A 21,141-nucleotide genomic window follows, 5' to 3' on the forward strand; every position below is an offset into this window, starting at 1 on the left:
AATGGAAAGGAATTCCATTCCTTGATAGTATAATAGCTGAAACTCCTCCCACCCCAGTTCGTCATTTTAATTCTGGCTGTGGGCATCAAGTTGGCATTAGCCGAACGCCAGCAGCCTTCTAAGTAGGTTGGATTGGAGGTTGATATATAGACCATTACAATAATCCAATTATGATGAAACCAGGGAGGTCATCACTGTCTTTCTGGTGTTTTTGGGAATGAATGGGAGAATTTTGAGTAAGGTTCTAATGGTAAAATACGAAGAAGACACAATCTTAGAGACCTGGGACTTAAAATTAAGTTCCTCGTCTATAATGACCCCAAGATTCTTGGCTTTAACTACTGGTGTGGGAGGGGGGCTAAGGGTGTCTGGACACCAAGCTGGAGACCACGGTGGAAAAAGGTTTCCAGACAGAACCACCTCAGTTTTGCTTGAATTTACCTTCAAGCACTTCCTACTCATCCAGCTGCTCAGTGTGATCATACAGTCATGTAGTTTGAGGGAGTGATTAACATCCTTATTCACTGTTGAGATTACCAATTGGGTATCGTCGGCGTAGGAAATGGGAATCAAGTTAAAACTTCTAATCAGTGGAGCGAGTTCGGAAACATAAATGTTAAAGAGCGTAGGGCTCAACGAGGAGCCCTGCGGAACCCCACAAGACAGGACAAAAGGTGCTGACTTAAACTCGCCTAGGTGTACTGTTTGGGCTCTGTCTGATAAAAACAACGTTAAAAAGGAAGGGGCCCTTCCTCCTACGTACAACAAAGTGGGGGCCGTCAGAGGTTTACTTATAACACCGCCCGCCCGATTTAAAGTGGTCATTGTTAAATGTGTTTTTTGCCCACAACTGCGGTCCCAGCCAATAACTAGAGATATCCACAGGGCTAGCGGACTAAATGCAGCGGACGGGTACACCGGTCAAGGCAATGGGGTGTCACTATGTCACCCTGAGATACTGCAAATTGTACTCCAATATTTAAATTGGGCCCTTAGTCCTGTCAAGTGTAGGAGGAGTAAATTTTTACTTTGGGAAAGGCAAGGGGACATCTCAAATATTGAAGTGGGTTGTATTGAAAGGCTTTTTTTTTCCAAAGAGCCGGATGTTTTCACCTTTAAACAAATATAAGATTTAAATTCTAGTGATGTATGTGGAAATGTACCCCAGTGCATTTCTAAATGCCTAAATAGATGTGCATGCAAATTTTATGTAGTCACTGCTTCTCAGACTACTCTTACAATTTCTTAAGAATTCCTAAAAGAAATCCATAGTTTATCAATACGTAAGCATTAGCCTATGTGATTATTTGTCTAACTTTTGTGTTGGCTCTTTTGTGGATCAGTTGCTCTATGTGCAGGGTGCTGTCTGCAACATGTTTTCTTTGGGTTCTTGTTTAAGTGACCAGCAGTGTAGTTTAAAGTGGACTAACTTGCAGCAGATATATTACCAATGTATGATGGTTTTGTACATCATAATAACTCATAGCCAGTGTAATGGTGGGCACCCTTCTGGGGTGGATAGTCACAGTATCTTCTTCTTGCTAAGATAGGTTAGGATCTTCCACATATTTTCTATCTCCATTCGACTTCTTTGAGCTTGTACGTGTTGGTTTGTGGTTTACCACTCTTAGGCTCTTCTGTGCATTAGGCATGTTTTTGATTGGCTCTTGAAAACAGGTGCCCATGGCAGCTTGGTGATTGGCTTCTCCTTAGCCATTTGTGATTGACTTGGTTGTCTCCTCTGCACTTGTTTCTGTAGTATTTCTGTCTGTGGATAGAGCGTCTTTGTGACCCGCTACGCATGACTCACCTCAAACAGTTCCCCATATCCCTGCCTGAGCATGGTTCCTCTGTTTCTGCATGGTCTCAAGTTGCATGTCTTCCCATTCTTTTACGTAAAAATCCTATGTGTGTACTCAGGTGGGGTGTAGACTCTGTGTTATGAACTTTGGGTCGTTTCTCCCACCTACCCCCAACTCCAGGAGCGGCAGCGTGAGCGGCCTGACCTTGAAACTCATGAAGACCTCGGTCATGGAGATGCTGGACACCCTCTCGGATGATGACTACGTAACGGTGGCTTCTGTAAGTGTGACGCTTTAGGGATCAACGCTTCTGCTTGAGAGCCTTTCCTTTGTCGGTTGTATTAACGAGGTAGGGAGTTAATCTGGCATTGCGCTGGTTGCCCTACTGCTCCACTAATGCTTTGCAAAATAGGTTTTACAGTCTCATTTTCTCATCTCATGCTGGGTGCCTTTATCTCCTTAGTTCTGAACCTCCCATCTATTCACTGATGGACATCCTTAAGCTCTTTCCAGAGAGCTCCCAAGGCGATGAATGGCCACCCACTGATGACCTTTCCATTAGTATTTAATCCTGAAAAAGCACTGTGGATGGGTTAGCGTTAATGAGGTAGAAGCTCCCAGTTGGGGGCCTCCTTCCGAGAATACACATCAGCCCACCTTCCTTTCCCCCTTCTCACCTTGTGGCCATTCTGACTCTGTTTCTGCTTGCCTTTCAGTTCAATGAGAAGGCTGACAACGTATCCTGCTTCCGCCAACTCGTCCAGGCCAACGTTCGGAACAAGAAGGTGATGAAGGATGCAGTGCAGGGGATGGTGGCCCAAGGGACCACTGACTACAAGGCTGGCTTTGAATATGCCTTCAGCCAGCTGCAGAATGTAAGTGGGTGAAACATCTACCCAGGGCTGGAGGACATCCTGGGCTGGCAGCCTCTGTCAGTGTAATCCTTGTCATGTTTTCTGCTAGGGTCCTCCAAGGAATATGGACATTTGGTGCTTAACAGAAATGAAGCCACTGCTTGTGCATTTGTATCACATCCAAAATGTTTAAAAAAATGTGGAAGGGGGATTTCAGCACCTTGGAGACATTTACACACAGATTTGTGGCAAATTTGAGAAAGCCAGGGCACACACTTTCTCAGCACTTTCCATCAAAAGTGGGCATAATTCTGGTTAAACTGCCTTCCAAAAATTTCCAGCAGTACTGAATATACTGCTTTCCCAGCCCGATGCACTTTTCCCAGCAGTAGGAGTTAGGGTTTCCATTCCCTCCATCAGTGTCTTCCCAGGACCATCTGCTCAGACGTTTCTGTGTGCACTTTGTGTGTGATGCTGCCCATTGAATGAGTCAGGCAGCACTAAAGAAAGGAACTGCTCAGTCTGGTAGACTGTTGTGTCTGTTTGGTTGCCAGCATTCTCTCCATTTTACTGCCTTATGCTGCCACTGTGGAGTGTTGTCTACAGACCTGCTCCCTACACAAAAGCTGCATGGTCCCTTGTCAAGAAGTGACAAGTGGATTGTTTTAGAATTTTGCATATGTAGTTGCTGCTATTAATGTGTTTTCGCACAAAATTAGATTATATTTAGTTTTTTAGGTTTTGTTGTAAAAGGGAAATGTATTGTTTATTCAAATACGCTGATTGTCTCAGAACACTTTTCTGTTTTTTACCAAGCAACTGATGTGATGTACATTATCCTACACTGATTCTATCACGAAGCTGCAATTGTTTAGTATGGACCTAACTTATGCCATACGTTTTGGTAGAGGTTTTTTGGGACTTTGTTGCTGCTTAATGGTCTTAATACTGAGAACCTTATTTGTCTCGCTCATTAGGGTAACTGACAATATCCATTTATATCATGTAAGGGAAAATCTAAGACCAGCTATGAAGGCTTTTGATATTTATTAATGGACTGAGAAAAGAATTGTCCTTATGTTTTATTATATTTATTATGTAATAATTTGTGTGTATATTTTATGTGGACCTCATTGGAGATCCAAATCTTTAATAAATATTAAATTGACAAGTGGATTGTCATGCTCCAGCTGAGAACATACTGGGAGAAGTTCTGCCTGAGGGGAACAGTGTGCAGTAGAATTATCTGGATCACCGGAAGAACCTTTAATATTATAACATAGTGCTGAGCAGAGAAGGTGAACAAGGCCTAAAAGAGGGGCATGCATTGACAGAGAAGTAGATCTAGTGGTCCAGGGAAAACATAAATTGACAACAATGTAAGTGGAGATGTCATGATGGAGTCATGATTCTGCTGGATGAGTTTACTGCCATGTACCAACCAGGGAACTTCTGCTGCCCTCCACTTGGAAGCCACTCTCATGTGTGACTGACTGTGGTTCGCAAGGTGTTGAGTCTGGAGTCCAGATCCTTCCCTTGGTCAGCAGTGAGGGTGTTGGGAGACAACAATCCCAACTCTCTGCCCACATAGAGAATTACCAACTCCTAGACCAGCATCAATCTGGCTTTAGGAAGTGGCACAGCACCGAATCGGCTCTCACTCACGTTTTTGATGACATTTTAATAATGCTCGACCAAAATGAATCCTGCCTCCTTATCCTCCTCGACCTTTCCTCCGCATTTGACACTGTTAATCATGACAACCTCCTATCCATCCCGCAAAATAGAATGTTTTATTTTGATCTGGTATTACAATGGTTCTCATCCTTCCTTCATCACAGAACTCAAAGAGTCAAGGCAAACCTCTCTCTCCCAGCCCTCTCCCGTACTCATAGGGATCCCCCAAGGATCCGCTCTATCTCCTATCATCTTCAATCTTTTCTTGGAACCTCTTGCACATTCTATAAATTCCATGGACATTCTCTTCCACATGTATGCGGACGACACGCAACTATATTTGAAAATCTCATACTCTGAAAACATCATCTCACTCAATACTACCCTAATGTTTATTCAAAACTGGTTAACAGAGAATCATCTACTGCTCAACACCTCTAAAACAGAATTCCTGCTCATCTCCCCTCCGAATCTCATCCCCAAGCTAGACCTCTGGCTAAGTCACCTCACTGCTTTCAACTGTACATCTCTCAGACGCAGACAAATCTCTCGGTATCACCATGGACAAGCACCTGAACATCAAAGGTCATATCAGCAATGTATGCAAAGGAGCTAACCACCTGATGAGATCCCACAGAAATATCAAACCTTTCCTTCCTCTAAATGATTTCAAGCAAGTGGTCCAAGTGCTTGTCTTGCCGAGGTTAGATTACGGCAGTGCTACCCTCTGTGGCCTTCCCAAATAGGCTCTGGCTCCACTAAGGGCTGCTCTTAACTCGGCTGCTAGACTGGTTACAGATACCAAGCGAAAAGATCATATAGCCCCAGTTCTAAAATCCCTCAATTGGTTGCCCTTCGAAGCACGAATTCAATTAAAGATTGCTGTTCTTACACACAAAACCCTTCACCTTAATACTCCTACGTACCTTGCGCAAAAACTTAAACTATCCTGTGGCGTAAGAGCTTCAAGAAGCGCCTTTACCCTCCTCCAGAAACCACTCAGTTGTTGTCACCGAGCTATCTCCGGAGCTACCGCTAAGATTTGGAACTCTCTCCCACCGGAAGTTCGCAGAATCTCCTCATTGACGGCTTTCAAAGTGGAAGCCAAAAGATTCTTAATAAACAAATGTATACCCTAATAGGGTTAGACTCACGGGCCCGTTGACATTGCACCTGCTGACTTTGTTCCTACTTTTGTTCTTACTTTTGATACAGCTCCCCCTTATTGTACACTGTGTTTCACCCTTGCTGCCCAACTACACCTGTTTTTATTGTATTACCCTCCTGGTTGTATTTTGCACTGTATTTTCTTTGTCTCCCCTCCTCTTATGGTTATTGTTATAGATCTTGCTTTTGTCCTTCCTCCCATCATATTGTAAAGCGCTCTGTTATCCCTCGGTATCTTGTTCGCGCTATATAAAACTTTATAAATAAATTAATAAATAAACAATGTCTCCTTAAAGACCTTAAAGGCATAGGGGTTACAAAGTTGATGACGTCTTCCCTGGACTCTCTGCCAAAGACATGCCTAAAGTTCCTCCATGCTCTTTGCCCCCTTGGCCCACATTATGGGAATGGGTCGCTGAGGCCTGTATCAGCAGGCCTGTACCAGCAGACCGGTAACATGGATTTTTAACAATAAAGAATGGCTCCAGATGTATTATGCTTTAAAGTTTAGCCGGTTAACCATTACCCAAACTATCTGGGTTTTGGGATTTTAAACCCCAGTACAGTAAAGTGTGCAGCATGTGATCTAGATGTGCAAAGTCAGCTGGTGATGCACAATATGATGAAGAAATTCACATTATGAGCTGGAGATGCTCACTTTCTTCTGAGGGCGCATGATATGAGCTGAGATCAAATGATCGAAGTGGATATGGTTGTAGGAGCTCGAACTACCTTGTAGGACCTTGAGATGCCTAGTATTGGCCGAGAGGTGCATATATGAACTGGGGATGTTTGGTTTGGGCTTGAGGGGTACAGCATGACCATGAAATGCATGGTAGAAGCTGAAGGTGTGCAGAATGAGGTTGAGTTGGCCTGTATAGGATGATGCATGATGTGATCGACATGGACAAGATGAGCAGAAGATATAGGGGAGAGTGTACTAACATTTTCCACAGGGTTTGTGTTACAAAAGTGATGCAAACGGGCGCAAAATCTTTATTTGGGATTTAATTTCTAGAGCAAAATTTTATTTGCACTGGAAAGTATCCCTAAAGTAATGCAAAGTAGGACTAGCGCTCCTTTGGCTTGCTTCATGTCAAAGTGACACTCCATTGGAAGAACATGTGCCTTCCTATGCATCTACCCATGAGTTTTAAACTCAAAACCCTATTGTGCCATAAAATAATGCCTCTTTGAGGTTACCTTTAAAAATTAAAAATGTTTTAAATTCTCCAAACATTTTGGACGTTTTATATGTACTGCACAATTGGGAAAAGTTTAAAGTTTGTCCAAGCATAGTATTTTGTACTGGATGGGTCCCCTTGCACTACAAAATCTATGCTGCAAATGTATATGTGTGGTGCTAGACAGCCTGATTGGGGACCAGGGAGGAGAGCAGCAGCAAGATCACATTAATGCGAACCATCTCCTCACCACTGCCAGTCTTGGTTGGGATCATGCTGCAGCACAGATATTGCTATCTCACACTTACTTGACAATGCCACACTGACAACAGATGAAGATGGCCCCTGCCTCCTGATATTGAGCAACCTCTCAGCTGCCTTCAGCACAATCGACCATCTCATTATACATACTTTGGAGTCTCGAATGGGATTCATCCACAGTGCCCTTCATTGGATCTCGTCCGACCTTTCATACTGAAACCAGTTTGTTCACATGAGCACCTCTAGGTCCCAAAAGATACCTATAGCCTGCAGAGTCCCCCCGGGGTTCCATACTGGCCACTGTGACCTTATCCCTCTACATTTAGCCATTTGCTGCTCTACTCATAGGCAACAGCATCAAGATTCCCCAATATGCCAATGATACACAACTCTATTTTAAAGTCTCCCCTGCTTCAAACATGCTATGCATCAAACACTGCCTGAACATAGTCCATAACTGGAGGTCCAGCTCCTACCTGAAGCTCAGCCTAACCAAAATGCTTACTTTCACCCACTGCCAAGTTACTTGAATTCACTCTGGCCAGCAACCTCATTCTCAAGGAACACATTGCCACAAAGCACACTTCCTGGTAGCAGCTTTCTCTTCTAATGAAAGTTAAACTATTTCTTCCACGAAGGGACTTCGGAACTGCTGTTAAATCCTGCATCCTCTTGCATCTGGATGGTTGGTCTTGCACCATGCCCTTCCACACTCCACACTGGAACCCCTTAAGGGCATCCTACATGCCACAGCATGTCTCATTCCAGACCTGAACAAATATGATCACAGCACCCCCATTCAGGTGGAGCTGCATTGACTCCTCTAGCCAGCTGCCACCATCTTCAAAACCATCTGCATAATTTAAAAAGCCACCATGACCATCACCCCGCTTATCTTGCCGATGAGCTCACCATCTCTGCTGGTTATTGTACACCCATTGCTAGAACACTATCAGACTGCAGACTAACAAGAATAAAAAAGAAAAAACAAGCAGAGGCCTTTTCCTTCCATGCACCCCGGTATTTTACAACATCCCTTTATACACCAGGACTGATCCAACACTCTTTAAGGAACACTACAGCATAAAGCATTAACAATCAGGAAACCATCTATCTCTCCTGTCACTTGTTGACTTTATTCTGGTCTTTTACCATGTACTTTGATCCACTGTCTTGTGACTAGGTTCTCGCTATAGAAATGCTACATACATACAAGAGCACAAAATCTTAGTAGCTATGGCATCCTCCTGTTCTTTCCCTCTCACATAACGCAGCACAGCACATTTGGTTGCTGCTCTGCATTTATTGATAACTATGTAAATCTTCACTTGTAGTGCTTTGCATTTGAGTACATTCTATCAGTTAGGAATGAACCAGATTAGCTGGAAATATTCAGTGTTAAGCAATAATGAGAGTAGTTACAATGTGAGAGGCATGATGATGAACCAAAGAAGACCTAGCTGACCTGCTATGAAGTCTAAGTGCTTTATCTTATAGTGATTAAAACCTGAGTCATATCTTTATTTAAGACTTGGATGTAAAACTGGCTTTTAAAACAATACTTCAGAGATTTGAGATATTTCCAGTTAATCCACAGTGAGGTAAAACTGTTCTTAAACTGAACTGTAAAAAGCCTAGTAATTGATTCAGAATTGATAAACTGTTAGGGGCTGACAATTTCCCAGTGGTCAGCAATACATTTTTGAACCGAGACCTGAAGAAGTGAAGTGCTTCACCCCTCCACTCGCATTGTCTAGAAAAGTAGATATTGTATTGTTGGCCTTGGTTGACTGTCATTCTTAATAGACATGATATATTTACTAAGTAGATGTTAAAAAGCTTGCCATTTGGAGTTACTGACTTGGGGGTAGATACAATTGAGGGGTAATGTGTGTAGCTCTATCCGGTATGTCTAGTAAACCTGTGGTGCTTACTAAGGAATGAACGCCAAAATATGTTGTGAGATGGAGATTAAAAACAACAAAGATGGACATAAAAAGAGATAAAAAGCGAGATATTCAATTGCAGGAGACTTGCGATGAAGATACTGCATCATGAAACCTCTGGGGACACAAACGTGTAATGTAGTTTAGACTGAATATAGGATTTAAAATTCCAAGTAGTTCTTCATTGGACATCCTAAGCATTTTCTGAAGTGCTGTCTATGAATATCAAGGGATCCTCTATCAGCTTGTCTTTCACATTTCTGAGCTCTGCTTTCATTTCTTTTGTTGAGTTACATCTGCTTCACCAAAACGTTTGACTCACAGTCTTCCGCCATTGATAAGCTGTGACAGCATTTTATACTGGGGTCCATCACCCCTCCACAAATATGTAACTCACATAGCTCAGGCTTAACTATGAGGTTGCTAAGGAGAGGAGTTGCACCCTGGTTACAAGTCTGTCCCTGTCTCCCCTGAACATGATAGTAAATGCACAGTCTATAACTTACAATTGTTTTTCTGGGATCTGGAGTGTTGAAGCTTGGCCAGTGCTGATAGCCCTTGACACCAGTGTTTTGTTCTACTGTACTCTTCAGAAGGGAAAATAGTCCTTTTGGGATAACATGACCTTCTGCTTAGTGTCTCTGGATAAGTGCCAAACAGCTCTGAGGTACAGGCTCCTGGCTAGGGGAATTATCACCAGTACCCCAAGGGGCAGGATCTTGTATATACAATGCTAATGGGTCACCGGTCTGTTCCAGTCCTCCCCAGTGCATCATATTAAATGAGGTTCAAGGCAGTCCATATAATACAATTTGTTCTTGTGGTTGCTGAAATAGGATATACTGGGAAGGACTCGGATAGACTTGTGACCTGTGTGTGACTCCACCTCTTAGCGATGTTAACCATTGAGATTTAGAGAATAGGCTCTGTGGTTTCATTAGGGTGTACCAGAAACTCACACCTGCATGGAACATCTGAGAGTGGGACACCCTGCCAAGATACAAGTCACAGAATGAACCATCGGGAAGTGGAGATTCTGGTAATGTCACACAATGTCCTAGGTTTATGTATTTTACACAACAGTGGCCCCTAATCTGAAATTAGTTTTTAAAAAAAATGAAGAATTAAGCTTAATCCATTGCTCTAAATTCAGTTTTTAACAGCCTCCAGGCAATCAATCCCTTTCTATCCTTGGAGTTCGAGCATTTTGCTCTGCTTGGCAAGCCAGAATAATTTAGACTCAATTACACTATGTTACACTTACTTGGTCCAAGTATATTCTAAATCCTGATGATGATACTTTATCCCTATGGGATTGAAACACCGTCAACTTTCTGCACTCATAAACTTTATTACTATTGTTATCTTGTAAGGGTTGTTTCTCGCTGTGTGCGATGCACCAATGTTGCTTGCTTGTGTGTCGCGTATGAGCACCGAGCACGTTTTTTCACTTAACACACTGTTCAATATTGATTGTTGTTCTCTAATTATTCAGGAAATAAACATTGACTGCTATTCTACTTATGTTTTTTTTTACCAATCTTAGATTAAGGGCCACTGTTGTGTAAAATATAAATTTGTAAATCCCGGTCCCTAGGGATTTCAAGGTTCTCCCTTGTTCTTGATTATATACACACTGTCCTGAGCGCACATACCCATTTGAGTGTCACTCACCGATGAGGGTAGCTTCTGAGTAAAGGACACATTGCTCCTTCTGTCCACAAAGAACACACCCTCATTCCAAGTCACATGGTTAACCTTGCGGATGAAGAACCTCTAAGATTGACTCCTTCATGATGGACCTACATCTCACAGCTGCATGTTAGTCAGAAAAGCTTCTGCGAATAGGACAGACAGACAGACTCATGTTGTGTAGGGCAGTCTTCTAAGGCATAGGATGAATGATGGTGAAGTGGAAATTCTAATAATGTCACATACTAGCTGGGGTGCACATACAGAGTACACTTTACTGTTGGTTAAATGGAAAGAAGGCTTACGAGAAGATGACACATTGTAGCTTGTGTCCATAGAGATCCCACCTCAATTCCAAGTCTCAAATTAACCCTTTAGTTATAAACAGTGGTCATTATGACTCTTTTACTATGCAGTAGCAATGCACATCTGCATTCAAATCAGTGTGGAGCATCTGAGAATGGGGCAAAGTACACCGATCCTCAAGGGGAGAAGGCCTGTCTTTCAAGTCACAGAGTCACAAAGCTGAACTTCTGAGAATGTCAACCAGGGTCTCAGCCATACACCACACATGCAGATCAGAAATGGCTTCCTTACAGTCATGGCAGAGGGTAGAATGTGAGAGCTGCAATCATGTTGTCTTGTGCCCCTGCAGCTGGTACTTGCTTGACATACTAAGACAGAGAACAATGGGCAAACCTGTGTCTGTGCTTGTTGTGCACATATAGATCATATTTTCCTGCATTAATGGGTATCATCATCTTCAGTAGTACAGTTGTGTGATGAGATTAAATTAACTGGCCCATACTTTCAGATCAGAGCACTTACTTTTCCCAGGGCCAGCTTATTTACACCATATGGGAAATTCTCAGACCATGGATCACCTACATAAAGGTACCTGTGTGTTTCACCTTAAATCCACTTATGCTCATATATATTCTAAATCTAACTCAATTCTGGAGTGCAGTTCCTAACCAGACTTGTTCATCTCTCTGCACAGACCAACGTGACCCGTGCAAACTGCAACAAGATGATTATGATGTTCACAGATGGTGGAGAAGACCGTGTGCAGGATGTCTTTGAGAGGTACAACTGGCCCAACAAAACGGTGAGTTTTCCTCAATAGGATATAGACACCCAATGCTATTTAGGCCCCAAATATGAGTTGTTAATAATTGGGTTTCTAGTTGGCAGCGGTATGCACACTGTCCAAGCAGGTACAACAATCCTAGTCAGGGTATGTCACAAACACACCCTAAATTAACAAGGGCTAACCACGTGGTAGCTTGGCACAGAGCAGGCAGGCTTAACGTAAGAGGCAATATGTTCAATATTTGTGCAACAAATCAAATAGTAAAACAGTGAAAATCTCGCACAAAAAGATACCACACCTGATTAGAAAAATAGAACTTAATTTAATTAACAAAACAAGACCGAATCAACAAGAATCGAATAAATAGATCTTGGGGTATGCAATTTTAAAGATTCAGATTAAAATAGTGCATAGTGCCAACTGTGGTTATCTTGTCGCATTAGACTGGGACAAAGTCACAAGTTCAGGCCAACTGTGATGGAGCATGGCCCGGCTACAGGGTCCCATTGCCGCCCACTGAACACAGTACCTTAAATTCTGGTGCACGGTCTGCGCGTTGTTGCTTTTCAAGGCTTCGCGTCGTCCCATGTCAGTTCCGAGAAGGAACACAGAAGGCAGAGCACCTTAGGCCCACTTCCAGGGGTCCAGATCTGGGGTGGCACCACTTTGATGGGGTACACTCACAGATGGCAGAGTCCAGGTGCCCGTACCAGTTGAGTTGAAAGTCTTTTGTGTCCCTGAGACTTCAGATAACAAGAGGCAAGCCAGCAAGCTCTTAGAGTCCCTTTGGTTGGAGAGATGCAGGTCCAGTCCTTCTCAATACCAGGCAAGGAGGTCAGCAGGTCAGCAGAGCAGGAGTCCAGCAGAGGGAGAGTCCGTTCAGCAGCACAGCAGTCCTTCTTCCTGGCAGAGTATCCATAGGTCCAGAAGTGTACTGGAGACGTGGTGTCTGTGGTCCTGTATTTATACTTTGGTACCCTGGTTCAGGAAGGTGGGAGAAGCTTCCAGACAGTGGCTTTGAAATGCAGGGAATCCCCTTCCTCCCTTGCCCTGGCTTCAAGCTGACTGGAGTGCCAATACAGGGTTGTTAGGCCTATTGTGTGGAGACAGGGCACAACCTATTCAGGTGCCAGTGGGGCTCTGCTTATCTCCACCCCCATCAAATCAGTTAATGACCCAGCTGTCACCCACCCCAGATGTGTATGGAGAGACAGGCAGAAGGCACAAAATGTTTAAAGTAACAAAATGCCAACTTTCTAAAAGTTAGAAATCAAAAAGAAGAACCCAACCATCTATTGAAGATGCTGGAATGAATTTACCAGTCTGTGAAAATTTGCTTATTCGAAAATTCAAGAGCATTTAATTGCTTATCTTTTTTAACTTTTTTATATACGCAACTCTTTTCATCTGTATCACATGCCTGTAAAAAAGACACTTTAACTTCACAGTGATTGCATGTGTTAAACAAACATTGTAAACTACATTTATACATAAATAAAAAACACATTCAATGTTTACAAGATGTAATACCTACCTCAAATCAATATACATTCATTTGTGTGAAACATAATAATTTTTGCCGCTCGCAGGCATTGATTTTGCACACATCGGAGCTGGGATTTCATTCTGCCCGTGTTGTCAGACCTGAGGGGACGCTGCGCTGCATTTGGAAGGGACGCTGTGGAGGTCTTGATTCTCGGGACTGCGAGGACCAGGGTGCTCACTGTTCAACTCATCCAGCACACCTGTTTCCTCTTCCCGACCCCGCCTCCTTTCTGACCTCCCACTATTACAAGGCCCCCGCCCACACGCGCTAGCGGGACGTGCGCGGGTCGCAGCCCGGGGCAAAGACCGGGCAAAGAGCGGGCTGTTTGAGGCCGTTCGAGTACGGGCGAAGGAGGGCAGGGATTACTCTGCACTGCGCTGGACCCTACACGGAAACTCTGAGTATCATTCGGCGAGGATGTCCGCAAGAGAAACAAGAAGCAAAACAGCGCAGGCCACGGGGCCCGCTACAGGTACTCTGGACACATACTTTGCAAAGGCTGGGTCTTTACTCATAGATGAAATTTCTATACTAGAAAGGCGTATCTCTCAAGAGATTGATTGGGTCAGAAGGTCCTCTTTAGGTCCCTTACAATATGCTACAACTCCAGACCCTTCGCCGAGGCACACTTTGGCAACAGGGGGGGAACCTACATTAATGCCTGACGCTATAACTGATCATTCCGCATTATGTAATTTTAGTGCCCCGATAACTGACTGCGATACATCTGTTCATACCGAGTTTAGTTTATTACCCCTCCCGTTGCCCACTCCATCTAGCTCTGTTATTAACTCCAAACCTATAAATAAAGAACATCTTGTCACTAGGTCTACCCAGCCTGACCCAACACCTCAACATACCCGAGAAGGGGCTATTTCGAAAAGAAAAAGAGGGCCACAATTAACAGGAGGGCGTAAGCTAAAGAATCCCAAACTAAACCCTAGTTGCGAGAACAACCGAGCCGGCATGGCCAAAAAGGGCACGAGTAACCCACATGAACAAGGGTTATTATTTTCCAACATCCTGCCCCAAAATAATTCCAGCCTAAATGCCATACCGAGGGAGGAGGGTTTTACTTTGTCGAACATTGGTGTCCTCCTCAAGGATTTACTCACCCCGCTTGAAAATTGTCTAGTGAGGATAGAGACTAGCTTAGTCCACCTTCAGAAGGGGCTCACCCAAATGGTGGAGAGACCAAACGCAACTAATAAGATCTCTAGTGACATATTGCCTGCCATAGTCATGACCCCTCCACCTGTAATCCTAAATACTGAAGGTTGTTTGACGTCAAAGGATGTACAATTGCAACAGCCAACTCCTGTTATCCCAGAGACCCTAAACTTAAATCCCCCAACGAATATACAAGGTCCAGCCCAGCAAGCGAAGCTAGTTGAATCCCAAACTGACGCTTATTGTAAAGACGCAAATTATCGACCTATTGATTTGCCACCTGAGGCCATCCCCTACACAGTAATTCTAACGGGGATCCCAGAACTCAATCCCTCTACCCGTGAACCGCAGGGGGCCTTGAAAAACAAGGTAATACACTGGCTTTCCACCAACAGGTCCCTTCCGGAAGGAATTCACAGTGAGGTTTTGATGGTGAGGCGAGTCCCTTGGATAGGAAATACTAGAAAGTCAATCCAAGGAGATTGTGTCCTGATTAATTTCAGAGATCCTCGCACCGTCTCTCATATATGTAGTTGGACACACCAGGCACATGGGACTTCAATTCACTCACGCCCTTTATCTTTTTTCTATCCATTTGTTAATTGTGAACAGACAGAAGAGCGTTGGGAATTAGTACCCAGAAGGTTAGGTAATCGTGTCCCAAGGGCTACATGGGCAAATCCTATTTCCAGACCATCGCGACCAGACCATTTTTCCACCTACAATAGATTCACTAGCCTAGATATGGTGGACTGACCACAAAAGAGGAGGGGGGCAGGAGGTTAAAGAGTACAGAAGCCCCACCAAAACTCAAGCATGTAGACCCGCTCTCCCAGAGAAGGTTAGAGATAACCGGGACTCCTCAGGTACGGAAAAAGAGGCTTGGACCTCCTCGGACATGCCCAGTTTAAGTGAGGAAATTGTACCTCAAGCAGCCAATCCAGCCGTTATCTCTCTATCAGGGCAGGGTGAGGGGGCGGATGTGATTTTAAATCCACAACCAGAGAAAATCAACTGTTCCTCCCTTAAGATTTTATCTTGGAATGTGGCAGGTATGGGCAACAAAGTTAATTCCCCGGATTGGTGTGCCTATATACAGCTCCAAGACATTTGCTTATTCCAAGAAACCTGGGCGAGAGAATACATCACCCACCCAGGTTTCGCATCATTCACTCAACAAGCAAAATGGAGTGGAATAGGCCGCCCTTCCGGAGGCTTGGCAGTATGGGTGGCTAATGATTTGGGGTGTAGGGCTACTGTCTGGCCACAAAAATCAGAGGATATTTTAGTTATTCGCCTTGAGTGGCCAAACGCAAATAGTCTCCTCCTGATCAATATATACTCCAGGCCAGTTAGCATCTCGCAGGTATCGCGCACAATAGAGGAGTTGGCGCAAGTCCTAGATGAAGTTACCCAGGGCACCCACATTCTAATCGGCGGAGATTTTAATTGCCAATATGAAGCCCTTCCGGGCATCTTGGTGGACTTGGCTCAGGATGAGGACTTGGAGTGGTCCACACCTCCGCTGCACGCATCAGCGCCAAGAGCATGGACACAATTAGCCACACAAATAACTTCCCTAACACTAAAATACGGTTTCCGGGCCTGTAACGGTAGGACAAACCTGGATATTCCAGCTAGTTTTACTTATAACAGGCTCGGTAGGGAGTCAAGACTAGATTACATCCTTGTCCCACTAGCTTTGTGGCCGCACATTATTGGCTTCCGTGTGACACCTAGGGAAGATAGCGACCACAATGCGTTGGAACTCGAATATGACCATCCTGGCCTTGACCCCAGGGAAAAGCGAAGGGTGACACCTGAAGCAGGGCTTGTCCTAACTCATAATAGACGTAGAGTGAAATGGGAAAGATTAGTCTCTAACCCAGAGAACTTACCTAAACTTTATGCGAGGGTAATCCCCATATTCGAAAATATACAGGCACTCATGGCCCAGAGTGAACACAAACAGTTAGGGCAGTTTCATAAAGATCTCTCTAACTCAGTATCCGAAATTCTTACCTGTCCTCCAAAACAGATGAATGGAAGTGCGGCAGGCCCAGTTTGGTATAATAAGACCTGCCGCATGGCTAAAACCAGCCTATTGAACTCCATCAAGGCGGGACTGGGAACTGAGGTTATTAGGGCCAAGAGATCTGCCTATAAAGCCCTGACGAATAATGCAAAAAAAGAATGGGAACATGACAAATGGGAATCACTCACCACTTCACTGGCCACGGGGGACTCACGAAAATTTTGGCGTATCGCTAACAACGGTTCTGGGGACCTGGTGCCGGCAGTGGAGCCGAACATTTCAGCTAGGGCATGGTCAGATCATTTTGCATCATTATACCATTTACCTGAAGGGAATTTGGTAGCTTCTCTACCAACGAGGGATGATAGCACTCTAGACACAGAGCACTTCACAATCAGGGAGGTCAGAGCAGCCATAGCCGGGCTGGCATCTGGCAAGGCCCCAGGTCTGGATGGCCTCCCGGGCGACCTTTTCAAACAGGAGCAGGATGTCTGGGCACCTTACCTTGCTCTATTATTCAATTCTATCTTGGGGGGTATGGAGGTTCCGGATACGTGGCTGGGCGCAGAGATTGTCCCTATCTTCAAGAAGGGTTCGCCTCTGCTCCCAGCCAACTATAGACCTATCAGTCTTATCGATGTTCCACAAAAAATCTTCGGAAGACTGATATTAAATCGCCTCCAGCTCTGGATTGATGAGTGCGAGATCTTGAGCCCATTCCAAGCGGGGTTTAGGAGAGGTGTCTCAACGGTGGACCAGATCTTCCGCTTGAATCTCCTCTATTGGAAGTCCGTTGTAATTGAGGGGGGTAGTTTATATACAGTGTTTGTTGACCTGCGAGCGGCCTTTGACTTAGTCCCTCGGGACAGGTTATGGGCCGTTCTGATGGATTTAGGGGTACCTGCTGACCTCCTGACAATCTTGAAGACATTACACCAGGGCAACGTTGCAAGGGTAAGGTGTGGCAGAGGAGGAACCCTCTCGGATCCCTTTCCCGTTGACAGGGGGGTTAGACAGGGCTGTGTGCTCGCACCGACCCTTTTCTGCCTCTTTGTCAACGGGGTCTTTGCCCACCTGAATGAGCTAAATAACATCGACTCCCCCAAGTTGGTCGGCAACAGGGTGCCCGCAATTATTTTTGCGGATGACACCCTGCTGCTCTCCAAATCCCCTATGGGTATTCAAAGGGTCCTGGATGGCTTTGTGGACTTCTGCAGCAAACATGGATTGGAGATCAATGCTGGAAAAACTAAATACATGATCTTCAAATGGGCAAGAACAAATGGTCATGACATTTCTAAATCAATTAATACAATGTTATGGTTCTATAGGACAACTCCACACTCTACTACTGGGGTTGCACCTTTTGAATTATTGCGTGGGCGTAAGCCGAATACAAGTTTTAGACCAGCATGGATGAGTAGATGGGTGAAGTCTGAATCTGATGTTAGTCATCTTATGTCATTAGCTAGAGAAAATATGATTGTCACTCAAACCAAGCAAAAAAAATATTTTGATGTACACAAAGGGGTGAAAAGAGTTCATCTTAATGTGGGGGACAGTGTCAAAATCAAGGCTGGAATTCATTCATGGAAAGGTAGCAGTAAATTTAGTGAGCCTACCAAAGTTGTAAAAATAGTCAAAAATGCTGTTATGGTTGAGGGAGGTCACTGGTGGAATCTTAACAGAGTGGTTAAAGTTAAAGAGAAAGATGTTGTATCTGATTCAATGAATAAGGTTCACCAGTATTCTGTTGAGACACCTTGCAGAAGGAGCTCGAGAGCTGTTGTTAAGCCCTTGAGATACAGGGATTGATTTTGAGGTCTTGTTGTTTTTGTTTTTTTATTATTATTATTATTTAATTTTTTTTGTTATTTGCAGGAAGAGAAGATATGTTGTGATGTATTCCAATTTATGTAATGTTGATGATGTAAGTGGTTCTGGAATGTTTGGTCTCTTAGCGACCATGTTCAGTGTTAGAGCTGGAGAAGCTGTTGGCAGAGTGAACCTGTTGGCTCTGTCATGATTGTAGCCAAATAAATAACCAGATTTCTTCATGCTGTGCCTGCCTGGTTACTACATATTCAACCAGTTCATGACGTGGGACTCACACCAAACAAAGGTAAAACTAAAGTTGACCCAGATGACGGGCGCCATTTGTAGAATGATGAAAGGCCTGAATTACAAGCCTCTAGGCCCACGCCTTCATATTTATAAAACCCAGGCGAGGGCGGCCGGGCTTTACGGGGGAGAAATTTGGGGCTACACTTCAAATCAGGAACTCCAGGTCATAGAGAATAACCTCCTAAGGCATCTGACAGCCCTACCGCCCAGTACACCCTTATTGCCATTGAGATTAGACCTGTGTCTAAAACCCATCTCGGAGGAGCTTGGTCTTAAACCAATTATTTTTTGGCGCAAATTATGGAGCTCACCAGAACTGCTGAACTATAGAGCAGAGCTCCAAGAGATCTTGCGTCTTGTAAAAATTTCCCAAGTGCCATGGTTAAAGTTTGTTAAGCAAACTTGTGAGACAATAGGATGACCTGATCTGTGGTCTGACCCAGCCAATGCATGTTGTAAGATCTCACGTAAAATCCTTACATTAGCCTATTACGAGCATAATTTACGTGTGGCAATTATGAATGTGCGGGTTGGATCTCTGTCTGACAAATTCCTGACTTTTAAAGATACTTATTATCGGGAATCCGTCTTTGACGACATAAGCCCACCACTATCAAGGAAACTTTATCTCCAATGGCGCTATGGCACCCTTCCTCTTAGGGCATATATGGCTAGCTGGTCCCACTCGCAATTTGCACCTCAATGCCTAGCATGCGGTTATTCAGCTGAATCTGACCTGCATATTTTATTTTTTTGTCAAGCATACCAGAGACCAAGAAAGTACTGGCTGGTCCCCCTATTAAAAAACTTAGGTTTTACTCAGCATCTCCCTGCATACAGAGCTTTGAAAACGGAGTTAACAGCTCCCATAGTATTCGCAGTGGCGAAATTTTTAACAGCCATGTGGTTCACCCGCAGTTACTATATTAAATCGAATAGTGTGCCTGAATGTAGTTTCTGATATTTATGGCACATTTGTCATTGATTATTGCACTTTGTTTTTGTGAATTTTATATATTTCATAGTAGCTGCGAAATTTTAATAGCTATGTGGTTCAACTGCAGTCACTACATAAAATCGAATAGCTTGAATGCTGTTTTTTGATAATTATGGTACATCTCTTATTGATTTATTGTACTTTGTCTTCTGAATTCTGCATATTTTATTGTATGTAAATTTGTTTTATCCTTTTATGGTCCTAGTGACCGAAATAAAGATGATAATAATAATAATAATTTTTGCTTTCTAATTGTCACAACCCTACCCAACCAATTGTGGGTCAACCCCTTCGTGGTTTTCAACTTTCTAAAAGTGGCATTTTCAGACTTGCAACTTAAAATCCAATTTTACCATAAGTTATGATTTTAAAGTGAGAGTCCAGAGACACCAAACTCGAAATATCATCTTTTCCCAATTGGAAATAACACTTATAAAATGTAATAAGGTATCCCAATATTAACCTATGCAAGAGATAGGCATTGTAGTAGTGAAAAAATAATTTTAGAGTTTTTTTACTACCTGGACATGTAAAACTTAAAGTAGATGCTCAACTTTTTAGATACATTGAAGCCTGCCCGTGGGGTTTTCCAGGGCCTACCTTAGGGGTGAAATATATGTATTCAAACGGAAGGTTTGGGCCTAGCAAGAGTGTTAACTTGCCAGGTCAAAATGGCAGTTTAAAACTGCTCACACCGGCTCTGCAATGGCAGGTGTATGACATGTTTAAAGGGCTACTGATGTGGGCGGCACAATTAGTACTGCAGGGCCACTAGCAGTATTTAATTTACAGACCCAGGGCACTTGTAGTGCACTTTACTAGGGACCTTTATAAGTATATTAAATATGCCAGTTGTGGATAAGCAAAATGTTGCCATGTTTTAGGGAAAGAGCACATGCACATTTGCATTGGACAGCAGTGGTAAAGTACCCAGAATCCTCAAGCCACCAAAAATTAAGTCAGCAAAACAGGAGGCCAGAGGGCAAAAAGTCAGGGGAAACCACACCAAGGATGCCAGGTCTAACATGAGTAATGCAACATTTTATATAGAGATTCTTCGCATCCTGATCTACTATCACCAGCCCCAATCTCTGCATGGAATTGTTTCAATTATGACAAATGAGGAATAAATAATAATAATAATATTCCACTTTATATCGCCTGGTTACACCGACCGGTGTGTCCTCGTGCTGGAAAACCATCCTCCGGAAGGGGGCCAAGGCAAGAAGCTCAGCAGAAAGAATTGAGCACTGGATTCATACCTGGAAAAGCCAGGTTTTCAGTTTTTTTCCGGAAAAAGTTTTCCGATGGCTCTGCTGGAATAGAGAAAGGTAGTGAGTTAAATGTTTTGGCTGCCAAGTATCCTAATGATCACGTACCCATTCTGGCTCTTTGGACTTTAGGAACATTGACCAGATGGGCTCTGGTTGGTCTAAGATGGCGGGATGGATGATAAGGAATGAGAGGATGATGGAGATAGCTGGGGCCTTTATCCTGTAAGCTCCGATGACAATAGCATAGGACTTTAAAGAGTATTCTTTTTCCAACTGGTAGCCAATATAAAGTGTCTAAGGCTTTTGTAGAAGAAGTTCT

At 43.7% G+C, this 21,141-nt stretch overlaps 1 protein-coding gene across 1 annotated transcript in view; it reads left to right on the forward strand.

Moving 5' to 3' along the window:
* Positions 1-21,141, forward strand: part of CACNA2D2 (calcium voltage-gated channel auxiliary subunit alpha2delta 2) — a 1,194,468-nt gene that overhangs the window by 867,420 nt on the left and 305,907 nt on the right. The window contains exons 9-11 of the mRNA XM_085627677.1: positions 1,983-2,082; positions 2,519-2,677; positions 11,584-11,691. Of these exons, the coding sequence (XP_085483803.1) occupies positions 1,983-2,082; positions 2,519-2,677; positions 11,584-11,691 (367 nt within the window). The remainder of the gene's footprint in view (positions 1-1,982; positions 2,083-2,518; positions 2,678-11,583; positions 11,692-21,141) is intronic.

The sequence above is a fragment of the Triturus cristatus genome, chromosome 9 (genome assembly GCF_964204655.1).
Source record: "Triturus cristatus chromosome 9, aTriCri1.1, whole genome shotgun sequence".
Classification (NCBI taxonomy): domain Eukaryota; kingdom Metazoa; phylum Chordata; class Amphibia; order Caudata; family Salamandridae; genus Triturus; species Triturus cristatus.